At 37.6% G+C, this 27,377-nt stretch overlaps 1 protein-coding gene and 1 pseudogene across 1 annotated transcript; both read left to right on the top strand.

Annotated features, from left to right (window-relative positions):
• Positions 1 to 1,607: 1,607 nt before the first annotated feature.
• LOC130217272 (cytochrome P450 2K6-like) lies at positions 1,608 to 10,505 on the top strand (annotated as a pseudogene).
• Positions 10,506 to 16,652: 6,147 nt separating this feature from the next.
• Positions 16,653 to 25,499, top strand: LOC130220869 (Fc receptor-like protein 5). Its single transcript, XM_056453123.1, has 8 exons — positions 16,653 to 16,683; positions 22,817 to 22,852; positions 23,182 to 23,458; positions 23,508 to 23,656; positions 24,220 to 24,387; positions 24,489 to 24,752; positions 25,051 to 25,290; positions 25,387 to 25,499. Exons 1-8 carry the CDS (start codon positions 16,653 to 16,655, stop codon positions 25,497 to 25,499), a joined length of 1,278 nt encoding a protein of 425 aa, XP_056309098.1.
• Positions 25,500 to 27,377: the final 1,878 nt, after the last annotated feature.

Raw genomic sequence — 27,377 nt, forward strand, 5'->3', positions numbered from 1 at the left:
CAATCAGGTTAAAACACCCCAATATGTATCAATATGTCTCAAGACACACCTTCAGCCAATCCGCAGTAAGAATCAGAATCAGTTTTACTGCCAAGTGTGCTTCACACACACAAAACATTTGTTTTGGCTAAAGAAGCTTCCAGTGTACATAAAGTGACAACACTTGGAAAAAAGAAATACGATAAACATTAAACAGAGATGCGGTTAGCCAAAAAATCTGGATGTTGAATTGTGTGTACAGATTGTTATAAATATACAGGTTATAAGGTGCTGTGTACAAATGCGAATGGAGAAAGTATTGCATTGTATATTGATATAAGGTGCTGTGTACAAGTGCGTATGAGAAAGTATTGCACGTTTATTTTACAGTAGGAGAGTTTTTAACTGTTCATGAGGTAGATGGCCTGAAGAAAGAAACTTTTCCTGTGTCTGGCTGTTTTTGTACTTGGTGCTCTGAAGTGCCGACCAGACAGTAACAGCTAGAACGGGTAGTGTGCTGGGTGCGCGGCATCCAGAATGATTTTGTGAACCGTTTTACTCACTCTGGAAAAGTACAGTTCTTGAAGTGTAGGAAGAGTAGTACCAGTGATTCATTCAGCAGTCTGGACTATACGCTGTAGTCTACGGAGGTCGGTTTTAGCAGCTGAGCTGAACCAGACGGTGATGACAGCTGAGTAGAACTGTACGAGCAGCTCCTGTGGCAGGTTAAACTTGCTCAGCTGGCGAAGAAAGTACAGTCTCTGCTGGGCTTTCTTCACAACAGAGTCTAGAGTGGGATGTCCTAAACCAAGGAGGCTGTCATCATAAAAGTCCTTTCACCCCACATACAAAATGAACTATTTCCCCCAAAAAACTATACATAAATCACAACAACATCTATCTAATGCATAACCATTAGCTAGGACTAGGACCACACGGAATCTGCACACGCAGAATTCTGCAGATTTTTAGCCCATTATTGATTCTGTTTATTTACTTGAGTAAATGTGTGTAAATTTATATTTATTCAGTTTTAAATGAATTACACTAATATTATTGATTAATATGAAAATATTCATGATTTATTTACAATGCAGTTTGTACAGTAATATTTTCTGTCTTTTAGTAAAGATATACGAGAGACTTGCTTTGTTTACCAAATAAAGTGGATCTAGATGGATTTGCATTGTAAACGTTAAATAAAAGTTAAAAAGGGATTATTTTTTATTTCACATAATTAAGGTTTTAGTTATGATACTCCCAAAATAATTCCGCAGAAATCCGCAGATTTTTAACACAATTCTGCACAGAAATAGCAAAAAATGTCCGCAGATTCCATCTGGCCCTAGTAATGACTTTTGGCTCTTAAACTTATAAAATTATATTTGTACTTTCTAAGGTACTAATAAGCAGCCTCTGCTTTCCCCCTCACATTGAATTGATCCCAAGATCAGTTTTATTTTGACAAAGGTCACTCAGATTCCTCCTATGTCCCCTCCCAAGCTTTAACTTCAGAGTACATAAAAGCAAGACAGCATGGAGCCCACATAATTTTTTATATTTTATTTATTTATTTATTTATTTATTTATTTATTTATTTATTTATTTATTTATTTATTTTTCTGACTATGGCTTTTCTTGAAGCATTACTCTTGCAGAGCTCCATCACAGGTACAATACTACATGCCCTTCTGCTGTTTTTGGCTATTTATCTCGTTTCCAGCAGCTCCAGCTCTCAGGATAAGGAGAGATATCCTCCAGGACCCAAACCCCTGCCTCTGCTTGGGAATCCGCACATTCTTGACCTCAAGAAAACCTATTTGAGCCTTTTTGAGGTGAGCAAAAATATCACTGTGTTTTTATTTTGATAATTTGTCCATCAGTTTTCTAACTTTACTAGTAAAATGGTGGATGGACTGATGCATTGTACTTTTATTGCTTAAATAAAATAATTCCCACAAATATGGAAATTTGCTCATCACATATTCTCCTTCATGAGGTTTTAAAGCTTTATGGGTTTTTCTTCTTCTGTTGAAAACAAAAGAAGATATTTTGGTGAATGCTGGCTGCTCTGATCCTTTGACTTCCATAGTAGGAAAAAATCACAATGGAAGTCAAAGAGCGTCAGAAAAAAGCATTTAAAAGCAAACAAAAGAAACTCAAATAGGTTTTGAATGAGTGAATGGTGAGTAAATAATGTCTGAATATTCATTTTTGGTTAAACTTTCCCTTTAATTGTCATACATGTCAATAAAAACAATTGCTGAAAAGTGTATTGTGTTTATAAATGACAAATGTACCACAGATCATCTAGTTCTTACACCTATAGGCTATAAGAATAAGTGATAATGTGTGAGTGAGGAGATAGAGTCAATAGACAAATTGCCAGATAGAGAGACCATAGATAAGAAAGAACCTTTCAAGCCACTGAACAGACTTTACCAAAACCAGAAAGTTTCACCTTCTCAAATCTCATCAACAGAAAGAGTTTCTTCTGCCTGAATAAATCCGCAAAGACAAAAGCACAGTCACTGAGACCTTGCCCATGGCATTTGAATTACTTTGGGATCACATCTGGGTGGCTAGAGTTTTGAATGAAATGACAATTGATCAGAAATCATAAAAATAATGGTTTTACTTCTTCACACCCAATGCAATTTGGGTTTTTTCATAATTATTCAGAGTCAGCCAAGGGGAAGTTATATTCTAGATCAAAAGTACATCTGTAGGATCAACAGGATCTTTTGTCTTTAACACACTTTAATTTCAAATAAGAGGATAGACTTTGGATTAAATCTTGTCTTTGGAAACAATTAGAAACAGTGTGATAGTATTGATGGTCAAAGCCCTTGTATACCTTGCTCATCCCAAGGGGGTTCCACTAGGTTGTATCTTGAGACTACAGATGATTATATTATTTTACCCATGCAAACAATATTGGAAATGTTTATATTATTTTACTGTCAGCTTTGGCTAATGTCCAGGAGTGGCTGACCTAATCAGTTATATTTTTAAACTCGCAAAAATAGATGGCACATTCAAATGTATTCGTGAGAAAGGAGGACCTTGAAATTGTACATTTGAGTTTGACTTTAACTTTTAAATGTTGTCTAAATACGTAAGTTAAATAAAAAAATATAAAAAAACTAAGTACATTAGGCATTTTCATACAGTTGGTGTAGCTAGGTTTTACTTACATTCAGTTATTTTTCATATATAGAGTATTATCATTATTATTTTTCCTTTACTCTTGGTCACATTTAAATTGTCACTTTACTCTAGTAGAATCTTTGTACAAGAAGCTGATAGTATTAAGTATTATGATAATAGTAAGTATTAAAATCATTCATTCATTCATTTTCTTTTCAGCTCAGTATCTTTATTCAATTCAATTCAATTCACCTTTATTTGTATAGCGCTTTTACAATGTAGATTGTGTCAAAGCAGCTTCACACAGAAGATAATAGTGAATTGAAACAGTGTCAGTTTAGTTTTCAGTGTTTAAGTTCAGTTCAGTTTAGCTCAGTTCAGTGTGGTTTAATATTCACTACTAATCAGGAGTCGCCACAGCTGAATGAACCGCCAACTTATCCAGCATATGTTTTATGCAGAGGATCCCCTTCCAGCTGCAACCCATCATTGGGAAACTATTGAAATCATTAGTGTAATATTTAAAACAGCAACAAAACCAAAACAAACTGTTTATTGAGTTTTGAGATTGGTAACAAGATTTTAATGACATCCGTACTCCTACCCAATACCTAAACCTAACTACTACCTAAATAACTATTAATATGTAGCGAATTTAAAGTTTCTAAATCTACAATTATAGTTGATAACCAGATGAACATCTTTAGGACAGAAAACGATAATATGGAGCGAGTATTGGAATAGATTACCTAGTAGTCAGTAAATAAGACAGTGTTCACCATAAGAAATGGTTCGTGACCAATAAGCTGTAGAAATGTTTTGCCTACATTTTGGGTCTCTCCACACCACCACTAGTGTGCAGCATCCACTTGGATGATGCGATGGCAGCCACTGGATAACGGTGCCATTTTGTTAACCACACAGCAGTTATAGGTGACCAATAGAACCAATTCAGTGGATGAGGATGATTGGAAGGCGATGATCGGTCGATGGAGGGAATTTGGTTAGGAGACCGGGGTTGTGTGAACGTGCACTTTACAAGAAGTGCCATGGGATTTTTATTGATCACAGAGACCTCAGTTTAACGTCTCATCCGAAAGATGCCGCTCACTGACAGTATGGTGTCTTCACTATACTGGGCCATTAGGACTCACAGAGATCACAACTTGTTTTCGCAAGTTGTCTCCCATCCAGGCAGTAACCAGGCTCAGCTTCAGTCAGTAACCGGTCTTGGGCTGCAGGGTGATATGTCTGTGGCCCTATGTGTATGTGTGTGTGTATATGTATATATACATATATATATATATATATATATATATATATATATATATATATATATATATATATATATATATATATATATATATAAGGTATTCTTTTTCTTTATTTTTGTATTTAAATGTCACTATAATCTGGCTTGTTTATCAATTGATAATGTGTGTCCGGGGAGATGGGCATCGAGTCAATAGGCAAATGAACAGATAGAGAGACCATAGATAAGAGTTTATAGGTGCCGGTGTATTAATACAAATTGTTTATTAACCTTATCGATCAATAAAAACAGATCGACAGCCAGACAGATATGTAGATAGATTCTTTGTTTATAAAATTGGAGCTCGGTGTTCTCATTATAGTGTAATTATGGTTAATGTGTGACCAGTGAGGGCAGGTTAGTCTTGTGTGCTGATGCTAGTGGATGGATTGTGTATTTCAATCATCATTTATGGCTTTTCTTTGGTTTGTTTTACAGCTGTCAAAAAAAATACGGGCCAGTTTACACACTGTATTTAGGCCCTAAAAAAGTGGTAATACTCTCAGGACACAAGATATTCAAGGAGGCATTAGTGATTAGTGAACCTTTCAGAGGAGTTCGGAGACAGAGATGTTTTATCCATATTCCATGATTTCAACCATGGTATATGATAAGATGTTTTTTTTATTATCTTTAGATGATCAAGTGATGAACATGTTTTTATTATAATTAAAATGTCTTTAAATCATTCCTCTGTAGGAATTGCCTTTAACAATGGTGAAAACTGGAGAGTAATGAGACGCTTTGCTCTGTCATCCTTAAGGGATTTTGAGAAGTGAAGAGTTGATCATTGAAGAGATTAAACATGTAAATAAGGAATTTGAGAAGTTTGGAGGTAAGACTGTAAACCTTGAGGACAATATGATGATGTGACTTTAAATGATTTGAGTATTTACACCTTGCTTACTCTTGTGCAGGAAAACCATTTCAAACAGAATTGCCCTTAGCCTTGGCCTCTTCAAACATCATCACTTTGATTATCTTTAGCATCAGATTTGAGTACAGCAACATCAAGTTACATCTCATGGTCGAACGGACTTATGAAATTATGAAATTGTTTGGATCTCCTTCCATTCAGGTACAGTGTGTGCTCACTCTACTAATAATTAATATATGGATTGTTAGTTTTATTTATTACACTGCTGTCTGGAATTCTTGATTCTGACTGGTCAGTCGTGACATTCAAAGTAATGTTAATCTGAGATAAAAAAAACTGCTGAAAAAAAATAACACGGACTCATCCAGGTACTTAAAACCATCTCGACCTGTCATGATTAACCACTAGGGGTCGCTGGTAAGCACTCACTTTCACAATACCTACAAATGGACTACAAATCCACCATTCATGGACTACATTTTCATACATGCACTCCGTTCACAAACACATGTGCTTCCTCATTTTGACTGATTACACTTGCACCACCTGAGGATTGTCAAAGACTGATTACACACACTATTTAAACAGCACACACACTCCCTTCTTTTGCTGAGTCTTGTTTTCTGTAAAGTGACATTACAACGCGTTTCTCCTAGTCTAGTTTTCCCGTGTTTTGACCTTAGCCTTGTTTATCTTATTGCCCTGTCTGCCGCCTGCCTTTTGACCTCTCGCCTGATACATTTGACTCTGATTCTGGACTGCCTTTATTGACCTTATTCTTCAATGCGGAAGTGCACTCATTTTTACGATTGTTTTAGAACTTCCGATTCAGCTGCCTATGGGAGAAATGACTAGGAATAATAAACGGCAGAAATTGGTCAAACTACTTACTCTACAAACAAGTGTTTGCTTGACTATACAGACCAAGTAGAATAATATAATAAGAAAATATCAGTTTGCAACACCAAGCAGCAAAACGAGCTGTTTTTAATGTCTAAAAAATGAATGGAAGTGAATGAGACCAGAAGTCTCGAGCCAAAATGATTCAAATGGCTGCGCCAACTCATACACGGAGAATAAGGTGAATACATCTGTTTGCACCTGTGTTGACCTTTGCTTGCCTGACTTCCAATAAACCTGCAAGTGGATCCTAAATTCAGTTGTCTGTGTCATTCCCCGTGTTAAAATATCCATATATCTGGTAGTCTGTCACACCAATGTTTTTAACTATTTTGCACCATCTTCTAATAGAATAATATAGAGGTTAGTTTATGCTCCATTCGGCTGTTTTAAATCAGCTGTGCTTTTAATTAAAGAGTTAATACACTATTACGGCTTATAACAATGCTTTGGATAATTTTAAGTTTTCGTAAGAAGTGCCGCATAATAAGTGGGATAAAGTACATCCAGGTGGTTGTACTTTAGAGAATAAAGCCCTTCAGTTTTGCTCAACAGTTTTCTGTATAAAGTCAGGCTGCTGATAAGTGTGTCAGGTTTTAAGCTGCGGTCACACTGGACTTCTCTCCCCATAGACATACAGGAATTGGACCAATAACTCGCTTTTTTAAAATGTCTAATCATCTTGTTTAATCCCACCCCTTTAGCAGCGCCGTATGACAGAATTTCGCAAGCTCAAACTCTAGTTTTACCGCAGCTTAATTCTGCGATAATAACCTCCGGAATGTACTTTGTCCATCACTTATTACATGGCTGTCTCTAATACTCGATTCTGATTGAATAGCAATGGACAAGGTAGTGCATTGTTATTCTCCATAAGCTGTTATTGTTTCTGACCGCAACTATTAAGGCTCAGAACAATGTTTTGTGTTTAATTTTTTACGTTTTGTATAATGAGCAGGATGCCTCCACACTACCATTACACTAGATTCTGGCATCTTCTGCACCTCGTATTGTTCTTGAGTATTATGTGCTTGTTTGTAGATCTACAACATGTTCCCTTGGCTTCGCCCCTTTATGTCGAATTGGAAGAATATTATGAAGAATCTGGGAGATACCTTTAAAGAAAATGAAGAATTAATAAATGGCGTAAAGAAGACTTTGGACCCTCTTAACCCCAGAGGACTTGTTGACAGTTTCCTCATATGACAGCAGAAGGACGAGGTATTGTTTTATGCTTTTATAAATAACTGAGCACAAATAATTACACTGTTTTGCACATTTAATGTTCTGACAACACTTTTTTGGCTATCACCATGCAGGAATCTGGTAAAACAGACTCACTGTACAACTCAAACAATTTACAATGTACAGTTAACAACCTGTTCGGGCCTGGTGTTGATACTACAGTCACAATGCTATGTTGGGGTTTTCTGCTAATGGCGAAATACCCTGAAATACAAGGTATTTTTGCATTTACACAGCAAAGATGTAGTCTTGAGTTGCATTTTTAAAAAGGTTCATACACAACTATGTTTATGAGTGTCTCAGCTTGCATATGCAAGTCTGCAGTCAGATACTACTGACAAAACTACTACTGCGTATGCCAGGCCAGTAGCGGGCACTGTCTTCTTGTTAGTGAACAGCACCTGTAGGGACTTGTGTGCATAGATATATACACTATATATATATATATATATATATATATATATATATATATATATATATATATATATATATATATATATATATATATATATATATATATATATATATACACATAGATATATACACAATATATAGATATCGCATATGGGTCCTGAGCATGGGTCAATACCGCCGCCATATTGGTACAGGGCTCCCAGTACAAAAGTCATTCAACCGCATTATGTTATGAATTTGTATGCTCAACAAGTAATGTTATAATGATAATACAGTCACTTACTGCACTGACCATAATGCAAAGTAGCACCAACTTGCACTGAAAACTAGGCTTGTGCTAATTTTGTTAAAGAAAACCAGCGAAAATGTGAAAACGACAACAAGATGCTGGTGCCAGAAATTATTGTCGGCTAAATGAAGTAATGGCTAGTTTTTGACATCACGTATAAGGGTGCCTGATAACAAAACAGTGCCTGCACCTCCATTCTTCAGGGTGCAAACTTTCCACCCTAAATTATTTTGGATATTAAAACTTTTTATACTGTTCTATTTAGATCAGAAAGGTGGATTTATGCACATTGAAATGCAGGGATATCGATGGTTCACATATATTGTTCATAACAGATTCTGCAGCAACTGTGGGATGCTATCATGTCAATATGGACCAACATCTCGGAGGAATATATTTATGGCCACACTTTATTTTGATGGTGCGTTTGTTTAATTTAAGTTACATTGCATCTACATCCCAGCTAATTCTCATTAGATTGTTAGTAGACTGTTAGGTTGGGGTCAGGATTGGGGTTAGGGTTGGTGTAAGTTGACATGTACTAGCAAAGTTTCTTATAGTCAGTTAAATGTCTGTTGAAGGAGCAGTATCAACAGATATTAAGCAGTCTACTAATACTCAAATAGACCATCAAAATAAAGTGTTACCAAATATATATGTGGCTCCAGATGGCCAGTCTGCCATTGCACCTTGGTCCTACATACATTTCAAAGGAGTGCTACCCTGTACCAAGATGGCGGCTATGCTGATACTCAAAAGGACCATCAAAATAAAGTGTTACCAAATATATATGTGGCTTCAAATGGACAGTCTGCCATTGCACCTTGGTCCTACATTCATTTCAAAGAAGTGCCACCCTGTACCAAAATGGCGGCTCTATTGATGCATTCCTTCCAATAGACAGCAATAGTGTTGGCAACATCTATTATATATATCTATGACTTGTGTGTGTATATGATGCATGTTTGCTCTTGGCTGTAATATTGGTGAAGTAAATCCACACGTTGCTGAAGAAGCATTAGCAAACTCTTAAACAGTAACAACACTACTACTGTATGCACTTTGTTGTGTATGTATATTTGTAAAAAATACCACAATGATCTTTATTTAGTAAGGTTTTATTAATTATTATTTATTAATTAACTTTTCTATGTGATAATTCTACTATCCAAGTGTCAAACAGAAGGAGGAATTTAATATTGTGGTCTTTCTGAAAATAAGCTGAGGTTCAAGATGAGATTGAACGAGTGATCGTGGGACGTCAGCCAGTTGTGGAGGACAGGAAAAACTTACCATATACAGATGCTGTGATCCATGAAATCCAGAGATTTGCGAACATTACACCTATCATTGCTCCATCAGACCACCTCTGATGTTCATCTGAACGGATATTTCCTCAAAAAGGTTTGTAATCCAATAGGAAATTACGTAATAACATTTAGGTCAACTTTTTTTCTCTGGAGGGCAATTTATTTGTACAATAATCAACATCGGGGATGGCATGGTTAACACTGTCACCTCACAGCAAGAAGGTGGCTAGTTTGAGTCCTAGCTTGGCCAGTTGGTATTTCTGTGTGGAACTTGCATGTTCTCCATATGTTTGCGTGGGTTTCCCCCGAGTACTCTGGTTTCCTCTACAGTCCAAAGACATGCTTTATAGGCATAGGCGGAGCATGTGTAAGGCTGGGGAAGGCTTAGCCACGGAGATAGCAGCAAAGAAATAAAATGCATTGAAAACATGTAAATGGTTTAAGGCGAAATATGAATGTAATTAAATGTTGATGATTAACACAACACTTTAGGTATTGTAAGTTTGTGAATCAAATTTAAAGTCCCCCTCCGCACAAAAATGGAACTGTCCAACCCTGCACGTTGCACTGATGAGCACTGCTTTTGACTGGAGTTCGCAGCAGCTCCGAAAACCAAACCAAAACTGCTGGCCAGCGGACAATTCTGATTTGCTGTTCAAGGACATAAGTAATAAAATGACAAAAGAGTATTACGAGAGGGGTGTAATAAATTATAACACTGGTTTAACTGGTTTTCAGCATTAAATGAAATCGATAGTTTCATCAGAATCAGTTTTATTGCCAAGTGTGCTTCACACACACAAGGAATTTCTGAATTGACACTATTTTTTGCTTGTATATTTATTAGATTCAATGTTCATTGCTTTTTTATATATAAATAACACTAGCAGACCTCGCTGTTCTTCAGTGTAAGAGTATGCTAAGTATGTAAATACATTTAGCACAGAAAAATAAATCAAATATTGTTAGTAAAACCTAAAATTGGAGTGCAATTGTGATTTTTTTTCTCTTCTTTTTTTGAAGCTCTAATAGTGCTATTGTTGCCTCATTGTACTGAGCTCAGTACATTTGACCGTGTCCCTGTTTCTTATTCTGAACTTTGCACTTTCTATTATTTGACTGTTTCTGCAGTTTTATATTCTAAGATTTCCAATTAATATTTCTTTCTATGCTGTTTTAGTATTTGTAGCTATAAAGCAGAAATAAATGTTTGATATTAGTACATACACAATATGTTTATTTGTGTTATCACAGGCTGAACTCTCTGCAGGATGTAAAATTAGAAACGGTTGCAGCTCATTCTGAAAACGTAGCCCTATATACATTTCTGGAGATCACGAATTATGTAGCCAGAGCTACATATACATCCTTAAAGGGCACCTATGGTAAAAAATCTATGTTTCAAGCTGTTTGGAAAGACATGTGTGTAGGTATGGTGTATAGACCGTCATATTGGGATGATATAAGCACATCCAGTCCTTTTTTTTTTTCAATTTAACAACATAAAAACGGTGGACTAATTGGAGCAGTTTTGAGATCGACGGCAACTTGATGAAAGGAGTGTGGTCCCCCCGCCCACCAATATTTATTGCAACCCAGGCTCATTCTGAAAACGTAGTCCCGATGACGTTTCTGGAGACCGCAAGTTATGTAGCCGGAGGTACATATGGCTGCATTTAGTTTCTTAAGAGAAAGCTGCGGGGCGGTATGACGCTGTTCCTTTTAGCGCTCGCCGGCTGACTGCTTGCCTTTGTGTGGAGGGCTTTCCCGCCGCATTCAGTTTGTCCGGTTAGCTCGTCCTGTGCGTCAGCGGACTCGAGACGCAAGAGAGGAGCTGACCACGACAACGACGAGCGGGTTCGAGTCCGGGGTAGAGCGGTTCCAGAAATCAAGTAAGACTAAAACAGAATCCAAGAAATAAAGCGAGGAGGTTCATAACAGGGTGAGAATGTAGTAAAATCGGATGAGGGCTTTTCTTTTTCCGGACGGCTTTTGTAAATCTTTGGTTGGGTTTAGGGCGGGCGGATCAATCGGTAAAACTGGTTGGGTTCGGGGAAGGAGGAGGGTGGGTCGGCCGCCCAGTCAATCATTCAGCCAGTCGGACAGACAGACTGTTCGACAGCGGCCTCTGGTGGGTTCACACGAGAACAGCGCGGGCGTGAACGGCACTCGCGGGAGACGTTAGAGAAGTCAAAAAGGCGGACACATCAGCCTCTCGCGGATTCGCGAAAACCAAAAACTGCAAAAATACATACCTCCCAGGGCGTATTTCGCGGTCTCCAGAAACGTCCTCGGGACTACGTTTTTGGAATAAGCCTGGGTTGATTTATTGACAGGCGTGCATTACCATTTCCTCAGTTTGTTGTTTCACGTCCGCCATTTTCTGCATGCGAGTCAAAGCTATGTCACTAAAGGAACACCCTTGCTCTGTTTTTAGATGTAAGGCTCATTGGGCTCAAAACAGGATCAGCATTCACTACATGATCGCTCTCATTTTCGCCATTATTTGTAACTTTAGGTGGGTTTGCAAACCAGTGTACTTTTCAATGCGTCTTTCTTAAACTTCAGCTGTTTACATTTCCCGCATTCATAGAAGCTCCCTGTCATCTTAACTAGGTGCAGCTGAAGAGTGCAAGCGTGTTGCCTTACGTGTGCATTCCTCCAGTGGAAATAACGAACCTGCCTTAAGCAGGTCGCACACCAGAAGCACCGCGGCGCCCAGCCACGACTCAGGACACTGTTCCTATTTCTGCCGCTCCACAGAGCTCTATCGGAATAGTTACATTTTAAATAGCATGCGAATGTGCGCACCTGGTGTGTCGTGTTGCGGCTCTGTGCGGCGCATCTGGTGCCTCAGTCAAAGTTAATTCAGTGTGTGTAGTTATTAGTCTCGGTGTACAAGCTCGGAACTTTAAACTAGCATGAAGTTGTCTGTAAAACTATACAAAGACAGAAATGATTTTGTACACTCTGCTTGGTCTGTTTCCAAGTCTGCCTGTTTGTTGCTATACACAATGCAGGGGCGCTCTTGACTCTGCCCCCTTAAGTTGGGCGGGAAGTCGAAACTAATTTTCATGTGAAGCAACACACCCCTAAAACAGCGAATTGTGTTTGGAACTGAACTTAAACTGGCACACTCAGAAGAACCATAATATTAATATGAAATTTTAAAAAGGGGTGAACTAGGTGCCTTTTAAAACAAACCCTACGGGGCAGTATGACATTGTTCCCTTGCTCGCTTACCAGCTGACCACTTACCCCCGTGTCTATGACTTTTCCGCTGATACCAGTTTGTCCAGTAGCTCGTTCATGTATGTCAGCGGACTCTAGACGCAGAGGGGAGTTGACCGTGACAATGGTGCTGGAGTCCGGTGTAGAACGGTTCCAGAAAGCAGGTAAAACAAAAGCCAAAAAATAAAATAAACAAGTAAATAACAGTGTAAGAATGTGGTAAAAACTGAAAACATGGCAAAAATCAAGCAAGGGCTTTTTTTCTGGATTGCATTATAAAACACTGTGGTTGCGTATAGGGAAGTGGGTGGGCGGGCCAATCTGTCCTTTTTAAAACATGTTGTTTGGATTTGGGAAAGGGGGAGGGTGGGGGATCTTTCAGTTGGTCAGTCAAAAATCAGTGCGTGTATTTACGTGAGAACAGCAGGCGTTAATGGCACTCGCGAGAGAAATTTGAAATCTGAAAAAGCGCACACAGCGACCTCTGGTGGATTTGCGAAAACAAAAACTGCAAAAAGCGTAGCTCCTGGAAAGTATTTGGCACTCTCCAGAAACGTATATAGAGGTATGTAATCGAATGAGCCTGGGTTGGTTGCAGCAAGTTGCAGAGCACTCTATGCCTTAAGCTGAGGAACTTTGGAAATGTCAGAAATGTACAGATACTAATGCAGGCCCTAATGAAAGTTGATAATTATTCCACATCTTAAGCAGACTGCTGCCATTTTAGTAGTTTGTGTTGACCGCATGTTGTCCAGTTAATGGGGTATATGCACACAGACTTTTAATTTCAGTCAGCCAGCCCCAGGGCTTTTGGTGAGTTGTCATCCCATTAAAAAATCACCACTTTAAGATCTGATTTCTTTCAAAAAAAACAGCAATCTTCACTGCCTGGCTGAAATACGATATAAAGTGGGTCTCAGACCAAACAAGAAGCACTGCATTAAATTATATTTTTCCACACCAAGTCTTTAAAATATGGAGATTAATTTTACCACATTATTTTAATAGAATTTCTGTGGTAGCCTGTGGCTAATGACGGCGTTAGCGTTTAAACGATCTTTTTTTATGCTTTAACAACCAAATGGATGCTTAAATCTATTAAACTGATTATATTTGAATTGCATTACAACATCGACGCTGTAAAAGGAACCGTATGAAATTGAAAATAGTCACTTAAAGCTTTCACCGAAAGTTCATCATTGGCTAAAAAACACTAGCTATGCATATAGTCGATTGCAGCTGGAATTAACACCATCGCTATTTTGTTATACTATAGCTGCAATGAAAGCAGTTTTGTGCCATTTCTGTAAACTATGTTAACATCACCGTGAAAACCTCTGAAGTCTTATGCTGATGATACATAGGGCAACTTTCTGATCTGTGTTGCTGGGCAACTTGAGGAAATGATGTCATAAACTGGCAAACAGGTGACACACAGAGTTACAGATATAGAAATAGAAAAGTTGTCAATAAACATCGCTCCGCAAAACATACCCGGCAACATTGCACACACATATGTGTCCTGTCTATCATCAGCATTACAGAGGAAATCAGAAGAAACCAACTAGATCATGTCACCTTAACTGCATTTTGAGGAACAGAAATTATTACACAAAACATACACAAGTTTCTTCTAATAAACACACACAAAAAAAGATATTTTGAAAAATGCCGGTTGTAATGCAACTTAATTGCTTTATGTTCAGTTGGCTTAAATTAATTAAAAAAACTGATAAATTTGCCCCAACACAAATCGATTGTCACCCAGCATCTTTTACAGTGTATGATGGTCAATGAGTGCCAGCTACCAAAATTTTCTTCTTCTGTGTTAAACAAATGGTCAACATGGAGGGTCAAGTCAAGTGTTCTTGTACAGTTCTATCAGAAAAGAATATAATGCCATGAAATCTGCATTATATTGCACTACCTCTTGAGTAATTCCTAGTAAGCAATATTTTTTTTTAACTTTCTGCAGTATTTCCTCTTTAACCCTGTCTCTTAGTCACACAGCAACTCATTTCTGATAACCTGCATGTTTTTATTTTTGAGGAATAATGTCTATACAGTATAATTTTATTGACTTTTCCCGCAAAATTACAAAAAATAAAAGTTTTTTGGGGGGGCATTTAATCCAGTAGTTCCAGAACAAGTAACACAAGTTCCTTTTCATGTAAGTATAGTAATACATTTATCAATCATTACCATTCATTACAGCAATAGAATAACTCACCGGACTGCTAATTGAACTGCTAATGCAGTTTCATGCTTTTCTGTTAAACTGACCCTTTATATTTCATCGTTTAGCATATTGTACAGCTCTTCTGGTCTTCAATGAGCCCATGTAACACCTCTCTTTATCTCTCTGCATTGGTCACCGGTCGAGGCTTGTATCAAGTTCGAATCATTGATGCTTGCTTACAGGACAGCCACTGACACACCTTTACCTCCAACTGCTCCTGAAGGTCTACATCCCCTCCAAGAGCCTCAGCTCAGTAAATGAGCACTGCCTTGTGGTACCATCGCAGAGAGGCTATACTGTAACTCACTTTCCAAAACCTGTTCATTCAATGTTCCACACTGGTGAAATGATCTTTACATTCCCACATAGACTGGTTTCATTTGTGTCATTCACAGGGTGTCCACTGGGTCTTAAAATGTCTTAAACTTCAAAAACTAAACTTTAGGCTTTAAAAAGATTTAAATTCACTTATATTTTTGACCTTTAGGTCTTAAATAATTAAAAACTTAAATAATTGTTGGCACGTTGCTATTTTGAGGAACTAAAATAGACTGCACAATAGAACCGCTGAAAGCAGGTCTAAAGTCCTGAGCATGTTAGTTTTGCCCTGCGCTTTGGACTTTGCACCTAGATAGTTAAAATAGAGCCCCCTGTCTTATTGAGTGAGTCATGATTTCCTTTTTTCCAACAGATTCATTCATAATGGCTGATTAATTTAGTATTTATTCATTTTGGCTGATTCAGTCTTTATAACTTGATCATTGAATTATTGACTAAAATTAGTTAGCCATGAAAAAGTGTTGCTCTATTACAGATTTTAGGAGCCAGATATGAAAACACTTAACCTTCTTTAGTGGACTTTGCTATTCTAGGTACCACCAGAAGCGGTTAGAATTATAGAATGAGTGGGATTTAAGTGAGACACATGGTTGGTTACAAAAACAGAAGCTAGACTATTTAGATCCTTATCAGTAAGACGCAATATTTTATAAACAATACAGAGCCTAACAGGCAGCCAGTGTAAGGAAGATAAATTGGGGTGATATGGTCATATTTTCTAGACCTGGTAAGAACTCTGGCAGCTGCATTTTGTACTAACTGAAGTTCATTAATAGTGGATGAATTACAACCAATGAACAGAGCATTACAGTAATCCAGTCTAGAGGTCATAAAAACTTGAACTAGCTATCATCTACATAGCAGTGAAAGCTAATCCAGTGCTTTCTAATAATGTCTCCCAGGGGCAGATATATGTTTTGAATAGCAAAGGGGCTAAAACCGATCCTTGAGGCACTCCATACTTCACTGGCCTGACTTTTGAAAGCCTTTTTAGGTTATGGGCTTGTTTGCTTTCGTGCTTTAAATATCAGCATTATTTGCCAAAATTCACTTAGTGTACCTTTAGAATTTGATTGTTACACAAAGCAAGAAAACTCTCATTACTGATTTTGATAAAGTCATGCATAGTAAACAGCATTTACAGGTGCAAAAATGTGTTTTAAATAAGTGATGCTTTGTATGAAATTGAATGAATTCTAGAGAACGTGTGTGATATTTTTTCCAAAACCATTTCATTTCATTAGATTTGTGTGTATTTAATGTGTCATGATGTGTCATGATGTTTGTAAAGATCAGACTGCAGGTTTCAGGGAGCCTTTATTCTTTAACAGTCTGTGTCTTCAAGCGGCTGTCATTATTCAGTCAGTATGGAACTCAATCAACTTCCTTGTGTGCTCTGTGAGTATTATTTTTTTCTAGAGGTATTTCAGGGGATGTTCATTGCTGTTATAATATTTGAAATAACAATTATTTTGACTAGTCTCTTGTTTTCTTAAAGTAAAGAAAAATCCTGGAGCAGCCAATGATTTTACATGTTTGTCTGTAACCTTGATTCTTTAAGATCTCTTTGTACTCGACCTCAGTGATGTACATCACAAGATGACAAGATGATAACTTGCACTGTTAGACATTTTATTGTATTTTTGTGGTAACTTACTCGCACCACTGTTGCCAACAACAGCCCCTTTACAGTAACTTACCTGTAAATGTGTTTTACAGTAGCATAGATTTACCGCAATTTCATTTTACAGTAAAATAGCCTTACCGCAACTCCTTTTTATGGTAAATTGTCCTTTACCACATTTGAATTTGGCAGTATGAAAATTGTTACAGTACTTTTACTGTAATGCATTTACATTTTTGCACTAGCAGTACAAAACCTTTACTTTTTGTATTAACTACTGAATTTAAGAAACTCTTTAAAAAGAGGCCTATAATAGCGTAGACCGTTCATACTTGTTAAGAACTTTGACAGACTTTAGAAAACCATCAAAATTACTGATACTGATAGAAATGACACTCAGAGAGACTGCAGGGAAAGTGACGATAGCTGGTGAGCACTCTCAGGATTTCGGAATCAATAGAGGTCTAAGACAGGGTGATGCACTTTTCACCTTTATTTCTATAGCGCTTTTATAATGTAGATTGTGTCAAAGCAGCTTCACACAGAAGATCATTGAAACAGTGTCAGTCTAGTTTTCAGAGTTTAGATTCAGTTTAAAAAAATTTAAGCAACTGTATTCCACAATAGTTGTCGACTGAGCTTAGTTCTAAACCTACATAACATGTTAATAAAGATGAATTTCTCAACATTAGATCACAAAGAGCATTTAAGTGTTTCTCCACAGAACTGGTTGACTGAAGGAGTTTCAGTGACTCTGACCTGTGAGGTTAACGGCTCCTCTACAGAACGGACATTCAGCTGGTACATGCTAACTCTTTCATCAGGTAAGATATACAATATTTTCTAAATGATTATGCAAACATCCTGACATGGCAAGTTACATTTTAACACAGAACCCCATGTTTGATATCACGTTCACACATCTTGCATCCATTGAACTTGAGTTTTTGGAAAGTTTCCTGTCAGATGTCAGCATAGCCTCAGTGAGCTGTTGTTTTGAATGCCTCTCCTTTTATACCCATAACTTCAATACCACAGAGATATTCTTTGCAGCAGTGCATTGACATGCATGATGTTTTTGCTACTGAAGGCATGGTTAATCTTTTTGTACGATGGAAGAAAGTGGTCAGTCAGATACTCTAAATACTTTGCAGAGATCATTTTTACACCTTCAAGCACCCTAAAGAGGCCTACCAGCTCTCTCCCCATGATTCTTGCCCCAAAACCCACTGCCATCTCCTTGCTGATGTCACAGCCTTGTTGGGACATGTTGGTCATCCACCAACCATTCACAACTCAATCCATCTGGACCATTCATGATTTTATGGCACTCATCAGTAAACAAGGCAACTTAAATGAGTCTTCTTGTATGTCTGGGTCTGTTGGGACAGTTTCCGATTGTGAGCATTGTTTAGGATTGGCCAAAAAATAGGGTTACATTTTTAGGCACTGAGGAACACCTCAGTGGAACATATGGGGTTGGCAAGGTTAGAGGCCAGGGTGTAGTCAGCATGGCTGGAATCCAGGAGCAAAAAAGGAAACCAAAGTGGAGCAGCTGGTACCTGCTTCTAGGAAGGGGACTGTTACAATTGTGGTAACCCTGTGTTTGTATAATGTTCTGTTTTTTGTTTGTTCCTTCTGCTAAGTTAAGTTTCATAAACTAACTTTGAGAGGAGCACGTGATATGATTGAGCACATCTGGCCACTCATCTGTAATCAGTAATAATCCAATCAGAGTGATCGTAGTTTATTATAAATGGACCATTTTCTTCCTACTGCTCTATCTTCGTTTTGGAAGAATCCCTACTTCCACCCCATCTCCTCCTTTTCCTCCCTTTTCTAAAGGAGGAGCTCTCGAGACCTACCTGATCTCGGATCTCCTGATATGCTTATTGACTGGGCGGGAGCCCTGGGCTCAAATATCTCCGAGCTCAGGGTTCTCTCCCGGGACAGCTTGCCAAACCGTCTATAAATGCTAAGCATATCTAAGTGGGAACTCTTAAAATCCTTTTTTTGTCTATGGTTTTAATTGACTTTGCTCCCTTGCAGTGGAGTGAAAGTTGTTGACTGCAGCAGACCCTTGCACTAGTGATAACAAGGGAGCAAAGAAAGAAGGACAAAACAAACAGAAAACAGAACAGTATACAAATACAGGGCAACCAGAGTTGTAACATTTCCTCTTGAGAAGCAGATTCCAGATGCTCCCGAATAGGCATGTATTGAACAAAATAAAAGATACTCCAAGAGGGTGCAACAGAAGGAGAGTCACCCAAGAGCTGGATCTCAGTCAGAGGTGAGAGTCTCTAAAACTGTCAGCTCATTTATTTCTTCATTTGTCCTTGTTCAGATGTAGTGCATGATAAAGTGCTCGTGTGTCTCTTTTTTTCAGCGTCTGGTTCAGATTCTCAGATCTCTGTCTTCCACTTACTCAGTTCTAGTCGGGCAGCTTGTCCATATCTGCTAGTGACAGCCGTGCTGATTGTCAAATGCTGTAGAATGAGAGGAAACACGACTGAATGATTTATTATTAGTCACTGTTATCATTACTGGGTGCTAAGTTACTAAGTGATTCAGTACTGTAAAGAAATCACAGTGAAAATATTAAAGAAAGACAAATCTAACCTATCTGTATTAATTAAATTAATCAGAACTGTACTGTACTGTGTACTGTAATTTGTTCTGTATACATGTATACATATTAAACTGATGTAATGCTGGTGTCAGGGTCACCAGCGATCCAGCCTGTGCAGATCGCTAACAGACTACAAATCTGCTGGTTTATGGACTACAAGTTCCAGTCATGCAACATACACACACACACCTGCTCCAAGTCTCCACTGATTGCACTCCCTCATGAACTGATTACACGCACATACATGTATCTATGGCTTATTTTGACACTCTGATGGCTGAGTCTTCTGTATTGTGAAGTGGGACACTGACAAAGGAGAGGGTTTATTATGCAGTGAATGGTCAGGCAAGCAACAGTCAACACAGGAGCAAACAGATGTATACGGGCAATCCAGAGTCATGGTCAATAAACTGGCAGATGGTCAAAAGGCAGGCAGCAGACAACATAAAACAATCAAAACAAAGCAAGGTTCAAGCATGGAAGGCAGGCAAGGAAACCGGTTCGTAATGTTCACAGTTCAGTATAACACAAGTCAGCAATGAGAGAGTCAAAGTTAGTCATATATATATGTGTGTGTGATCAGTCCACGAGCAGCATCAGTTGTGGGAGTGTAATCCATGGAGACTCGGAGCAGGTGTGTGTGTTGCATGACTAGAACTTGTAGTCCATATACCAGCAGATTTGTAGTTCGTGTGCCATCTGCACAGGCTGGATCACTGGTGTCCGTGACAGCTGGTTTGAGGAAATATGAATGGTAAAAATCACTACCTAAATCAAGCACAAATTCATCCAGCACCTCATGAAGCAAAAAATAAAGCAACATCTAAATGATCACTGGTATGAGCTTTGTTTTCTGTGGTTCTCACTGTGGTTTATTCTGCATCATGTCACCATTGCTAATACTATTTTTATTTTCACAGTACCGCCCTTTTCATCTCATATCCTTAATATTTCTAATGAAACAAAGTCTAATAATAGGCATTAATGTCATGGAAACATTATCGTGCACAAGTGGAACACAAACTCATAATAACTAACAGTAGTGTAACTGAAATAAAGGTGAATTCACTGAATCACTAATTATAACTGACTTTCAGTTTATAACACTTAGGTCCCAACTATTCAAACCTCAAGTGCTAGAATCAGTGTGCGAATTATACATTAACTTATTTTGTTTTTAGTTTGTGTAATATTTATGCATGTTTCATGGAAGCAACCACTGAAACAATGAAACTACTGTGTTTTTATTCAAAGTACATTTTTAAATTGGCTCAAGTGAAAAAAGTGAAAAAAATATGGTTTATGATTACAACTTGTTTTATTCAGTTTGACTTAAAGCAAAACAAAAACAACCCCCATAGGTCCACTTAAAAAAAACAAAAAAACCTTTGTTTTTCTTGAAGTAATATATTTAATTTTAACCAGCAGTTTTCTTGGCATGTGACCACATGAAAAAAGGTACCGTTTACATGCTTTTAGTTATTATGTAATTCTTAAGAGAGTTTCATCACCCTCTTGGGTGAGAAACTGAATTGTTACATTTCAAGATTCCGAAAAGCATGTAATGTATAAATTATTAAACTGTATTTAATTGTATAGAAGTAAAACCCCAATCAGAAAAGGTTGGGGCAGTATGAAAAAAAAAAAGAAAGTAGTGATTTCCAAATTTTACTTTGATGACAATTGCTGACAATATGAACACAAAATATTTCATATTTTGCCCGGTCAACTTCATTTCATTTGAAAATATACACCCGTTCCTATCATTCAGACCTGCAACACATTCCAAAAAAAGTTGGGACAGGAGCAGTTTAGGGCTAGTAGTCAGGTCAATTAGTTAAATAATGATGTGATTTGAGTCAGGTGATGTCAACAAGTGATTGTAATTATGATTTAGTACAAGAGCAGCAACCAAGAAAGTAGTGATGGTGAAATGAAGCTTTCTGAACCAGTGAAGCGCTCGACTCAATTGTATCGGAAAAAAATTCGTTACTCGAAGCTTTCTAAATCACTGCTCGATGAGGACCTCTTCTGGTTAGAGTGTGGGAAAGCACTGTGTTGCAATAATGTCAAATGTTCACAACTGACCAACTCATTCATGTAGTACAACAACAGTAATATAAACAAATTACTCTAGTTTTTACACATAAGGTTTGTTACATTACACGAAATCGCATCACTTGGCTGCATGAGACCAATCGAGGATCAAAACAGGACCTCTCTGGACAGAAATTTAAAACATGGAGCAATCGCTCGCTTTTTTTAATGTCTAATAATCTTATTTAATCCCGCCCCTTTTCGCAGCGCCGTACGACAGAATTTCGCACACACAAACTCCAGTGTGACCGCAGCTTAATGCTTTCAGGTTGCACTCACCAGCTGGCCCCCATTAAATACTATACCAGTTTCTTTAAAGATAGTTGTAAAAAAATACACTAATACACTTTAGTATACTTCAAAACCTTTTTAATATAAATTACTATTGTATTTTAGTTTAATTACCGGTGCAGTGCTTTGAAACAATAGAAATGTATGTAATCGACGCCTAATCTCTCTCTACACACTTTTACTATTTACTATCTCTCAGACATTTTACTATTCATGAAAATGATGCCTAATTACATTAAAGAGCCATAAAAATCTTGTTTTGCTTTTCCAGTTCATTAAACATATTATTTTCAAAATACCAAAATCTGAGCATTTTCAATTTCATATTCTTTGAAACTGAAAACCTGTTACAAGATAAAGGTTATCAAAAGATCTTCTGTAATTCACAAGATACATTTGTGTGTCTTTAATGTTTCAGGAAGTCTTTAGTCTTTAACACAGTCTGTGTCTTCAAGTGTCTGTCATTATTCAGTCAGTATGGAGCTCAGTCAACTTCTTCTTGTGCTCTGTGAGTATTTTCTCTGGATGTTTTTCAGTAGATGTTCATTGCTGTCATATTATAAAAACAATCAAGGGCTGTAGTGTCTGATTTAGTTTTTTCTAAATCTGCTCTGACTTTCAAGTCCAACTCTAGTCCATGATTATATATTAGTGAAAGATGAGCCTAGGAGAGTAAATGTGTGCAGTTAGTGCGATTCAAGAAAGAGAAGTGAATATAATATACCATTGCCCTTTTTTGTCGTTGCTGCTCAACAGACAAAACATAAAAGAAAGAAATATTTTCACAGATATTATAGTGTTTGAACAGTGAGAGATGTAGTGTTATAGTGTTAAACACACATTCTCTCATCCATGTTTGAAATGAGTTTTTCTCTTTGTGCTTTTAGTGCTGATTTCAAACATTCACTCTGGAGACACTGAAGGTGAGAGAATTTACATCACATAATTCATGACATATCACTGATTTTACATAAACAGTGAAAACTAGCATTGAAAATGAGTGCTATGATGCTTCATGTTGATTTTAGAAGTTGTGGTAAATTGTAAACTTAACCCTTAAATTAGATTGGCTTAATGCTGATACTATACTATAATGTACGCTTGATTTTGTAAGTCAATGAAACTAATTATTACTGCAGACTAAAACACTTATTTAGCTTGTGTGTTTAGCAATGACAACTGTTTAGACACTAAACAAAATTCTAATAATTATATTACATTATTTTAATTGTGGACTGTTGCTGTTATATAGACAATCCTAAAGCCAGTGTGAGGATTAATCCTGATCAGCATGTGTTCAGAGGAGAGTCAGTCACTCTCAGATGTGACATTAATGCTGAAGCAGTCTCTAGCTGGCAGTACAGCTGGTATAAAGAAGGTTCAGCAGGTGTATTCGGATTTTTACAGGAATACACATTATTGTCTGTTACTGAGTCTGACGCAGGTAAATACTCCTGTTCTGGCACTGAGAGTAAAAGTTCACGCAGATCACAAATGAGTGATGCAGTTCTACTGACAGTATCAGGTGAGTTTGATCATCTCTTCATATGCACACAAGTTTATCATGTTATTAATGAGGGATTTCTCTATTTCAGACAGAGCCCAGACAGCTTTAAGTGTTTCTCCACAGAACTGGTTGACTGAAGGAGATTCAGTGACTCTGATCTGTGAGGTTTACGGCTCCTCTACAGGCTGGACATTTAACTGGTACATGCTAACGCTTTCTGGTAGGTTATAATCTGCTTCTGTGGGGATAGAAATGCTACATTATTTCAATAAATACTTCATGATCGACAATTAAATCTAAATAAATCTACATTTTAATCTGCAAACATATCAAGAATTGTATGAAATTATAGATATAAAAATAAAATGTACAAACTGCTTCACAAATGGCTGCTGGTAGAGTTGTGTTTGTGCTTTATAAACATATTTGTGGAAACTTTTTTAACTAGTGTATTCTATTACAGTTATTTGTGAATATAATACACTTTCTGTGAAACTCCTGAATATATTTTTAGAAGTCATTACATTATTTGTTAATTTATTAATTTGAAGATTTATATGTCGATCGGTTATAATCTATTTATATGAAATGATGCAACAATTCTCACCATTTTCATGTGACTGCTTATAATTTAACTGCCTTCTTTAACTAGTTTTATCTAAGAAATAATATTGAGCTTGAGTACTGAACCAGTCTGTCTAGACTAGTTTCAGTGAAACTCATTTTTGTGTTTAAAGAAATTGTCGATGATAGTAAACATCTGGATATTCTCACTTCACACAGACAACAGTGATCATTATAAGCCACTCTCAGACAGTAGAGGAGCTGGAGGAAAATACACTGTCAGTTCTGTTGCTCTAAAACACACAGGAGTTTATGTGTGCGGAGCAGAGAGAGGAAAACCAGCCTATACAATTGAAATGAGCAACACACAGCCACTGTGGGTCACTGGTGAGTTTACACAGAACTGAAACTATCGGATCATATTTCATAAAGAAAAGGATATGGAAATTTCCAAATGATTGCTGTACTGTACCTGTGCTGTACCTCAGGTGTTTCTCCTCCAGTCTCTCTGGTCATCAGTCCCAGCAGAGCTCAACACTTTACATCTGCCTCTCTTTCTCTGAGCTGTGAAGACAAGAGTAACTCTACTGGATGGAGAGTCAGAAGATACACAGATACTTCAGGGCTGAAAAATTGTTCACCACAAACAGGATCTACATGTACAATCAGCCTCATCACATCAGACACTGGAGTTTACTGGTGTCAGTCTGAATCTGGAGAGAATTATAATCCTCTTAATATCACTGTACACTGTGAGTCTGTGTTTCTGTATTTATTAATTTCTCTGTTAATGTAAACCATTAGATTAAACAGATTGACTTGGTGAGAGCAGAAAGCATTAGACACTGTTGTAAATTGAATTTGAAAGCAGAAAACAAAACAACTAAATAATATCAGACATAAAAACTACTCAGAACACAATAAGTAGTTGTTAAAACGGTCAAGTGACACAAAATGTGACACTCAGCTTTAATATAAAATACAATATTTAATTTTCTCTTGTATTTATAACATCAGCACTCTGTTGATATGTTTGCTGTGTTTGTGTAGCTGGTGTGATTCTGGAGAGTCCTGTTCATCCTGTGACTGAAGGAGATCCTCTGACTCTACACTGTTTATATAAATCTACAACTCCAGCAAAGCTCAGAGCTGATTTCTATAAAGATGGATCACTCGTCCAGAGTCAAACCTCAGAGATGATCATCACTGCTGTCTCAAAGTCACATGAGGGTTTCTACTACTGCAAACACCCAGAAGGAGAGTCACCCAAGAGCTGGATCTCAGTCAGAGGTGAGAGTCTCTGAAACTGTCAGCTCATTTATTTCTTCATTTGTCCTTGTTCACATGTAGTGCATGATAAAGTGCTCGTGTGTCTCTTTTTTTCAGCGTCTGGTTCAGATTCTCAGATCTCTGTCTTCAACATACTCTGTTCTGGTCTGGCAGCTTGTCCATATCTGCTAGTGACAGTCGTGCTGATTGTCAAATGCTGTAGAATGTGAGGAAACACGACTGAATAATTTATTATTAGTCACTGTTATCATTACTGGGTGCTGAGTTAGTGATTCAGTACTGTAAATAAATCACAGTGGAAAAAATAAAGGTTGCTGTTCTTTTTTTTATTACAGAAACATATTGTAAACAAATCTAACCCATCTGTATGAATCAAATAAATTCATCAGAAAAAGAAAAGCAGATTACTGTATTTTTGTTATTCAAATGTTTTGCAGAGTGATTAAACTTTTTGTGAATATTCATATGGATTGTGAGTATATTTTAGTCATAGAGGTCAGAAAAACCATTTAAATATAACATTCATAATGTAGCCTAATTAATTTTTATACTCCAACACCAAACATGTTTTACTGACCAACAATGAAAATATTATTATATGTTATGTATTAAACTACATCTGGAAATTACAGTAATCGTGTAGTTTGTTCTGTATACATTTTCCCTTTCACTGCATTTTTGTTTTGTGCACTGGGTGTTATTAAAGGAAACAGCTAGTTTGAAGAAATATGAATGGTAAAAATCTAAATCAAGCACAACTTTATCCAGCGCTGCATGAAGCTTCCTGCTTCCTGCTTCGCTACTGTTCGGACGTCTTTGCCTACTGCTCCGCTCTCTGCTCACTTGCTTTTATATCTTAAACCCTAATTTTAACTTGAGCCTATCAGCACAGTGCTCAAACGACACAGCTTGAAGATCAGCATCAATTCTACAAACTTTCTGGAATATAGCTTTACTAACAAGAGGGGAATTATCGTCTAAACAATCCTCCCGCTACCAGCTATCAGCTGCTCACATTCCTGAGATGGGAAAACACGGCTGTGAAAATGCCTCTGGATCGGATTAATTCAGATTCTCACTGCTGTACAAACTGTCACAAACTTCTACAAAAGATTGCAGTTCTTGAAACAAAGTTACTTGCGATCCAACCAGAACTGCAGCGTCATTGTGGACGCTCACAGCAAATAGCCGGTGAGTCCCATAAATCTATTCCTACCACTATTTCGAGCACTGAAAAACAGATTAAAGCTGTTGAAAATGAGCATTGGCATAAACAAGGTGCGAGACCAAAGGGTACTCGTAGGGTCAGATCATATGCTGCCGCATTAGCGTCCTCTACCCCAAATACAGCTCGGACTCAAATACAGCTTAAGAACAGATATGAAGTACTGAGTAATATGGGTGAAGAATCCCCAAATGCAGTCAGACAGACATCGCATGACTCAGCAGCTAACTCTGCATGGAACAGAGGCTCAAGGCCGACTAGACAGCGGCATTCTGCTCCGATCGCACCTGAGATAAGAACACTAGTTGTAGGAGATTCAATAATCAGGAATTTTAGGAGCAAATCTACAATGACATACTGCTTCCCTCATGCAACAGTTTCTGATGTAAACAAAGAACTTAAGGAAATTCTGAAAAAGCACAAGACTGCAAAACGGATTATCATCCATGTGGGGAAGAATGATATTCGGAAGGAACAGTCAGAACTGCTCAAGAGAGATTTCTGTGAGCTCTTGGAAACAGTTGAAAGAGTGAAAATTCAGTCGTTCATCAGTGGACCACTCCCTGCAAGAGAGACAAATATGTTTTCACGGCTGCTTGGTCTAAATGTATGGCTGCAGAAAGCATGTAACAGGAAAGGACTGAATTTTATTGACAACTTCAATCTCTTCTGGAACCAAAGACAACTGTTGACATCAAACGGCCTTCACCCAAACAAACTTGGTGCAAAGGTGCTAAAGGACAATATCTTTTTCTCCCTCCATCATCCATCAGCTGTGTGTGCCACTGACCTCAATCCAAATGGCACATACACACCTAGCATCTGTCCGGATGACCACAGGACCTCAAATCAGCTCCCGAGT

This window comes from Danio aesculapii, chromosome 3, assembly GCF_903798145.1.
Source record: "Danio aesculapii chromosome 3, fDanAes4.1, whole genome shotgun sequence".
Taxonomy (NCBI): Eukaryota; Metazoa; Chordata; class Actinopteri; order Cypriniformes; family Danionidae; genus Danio; species Danio aesculapii.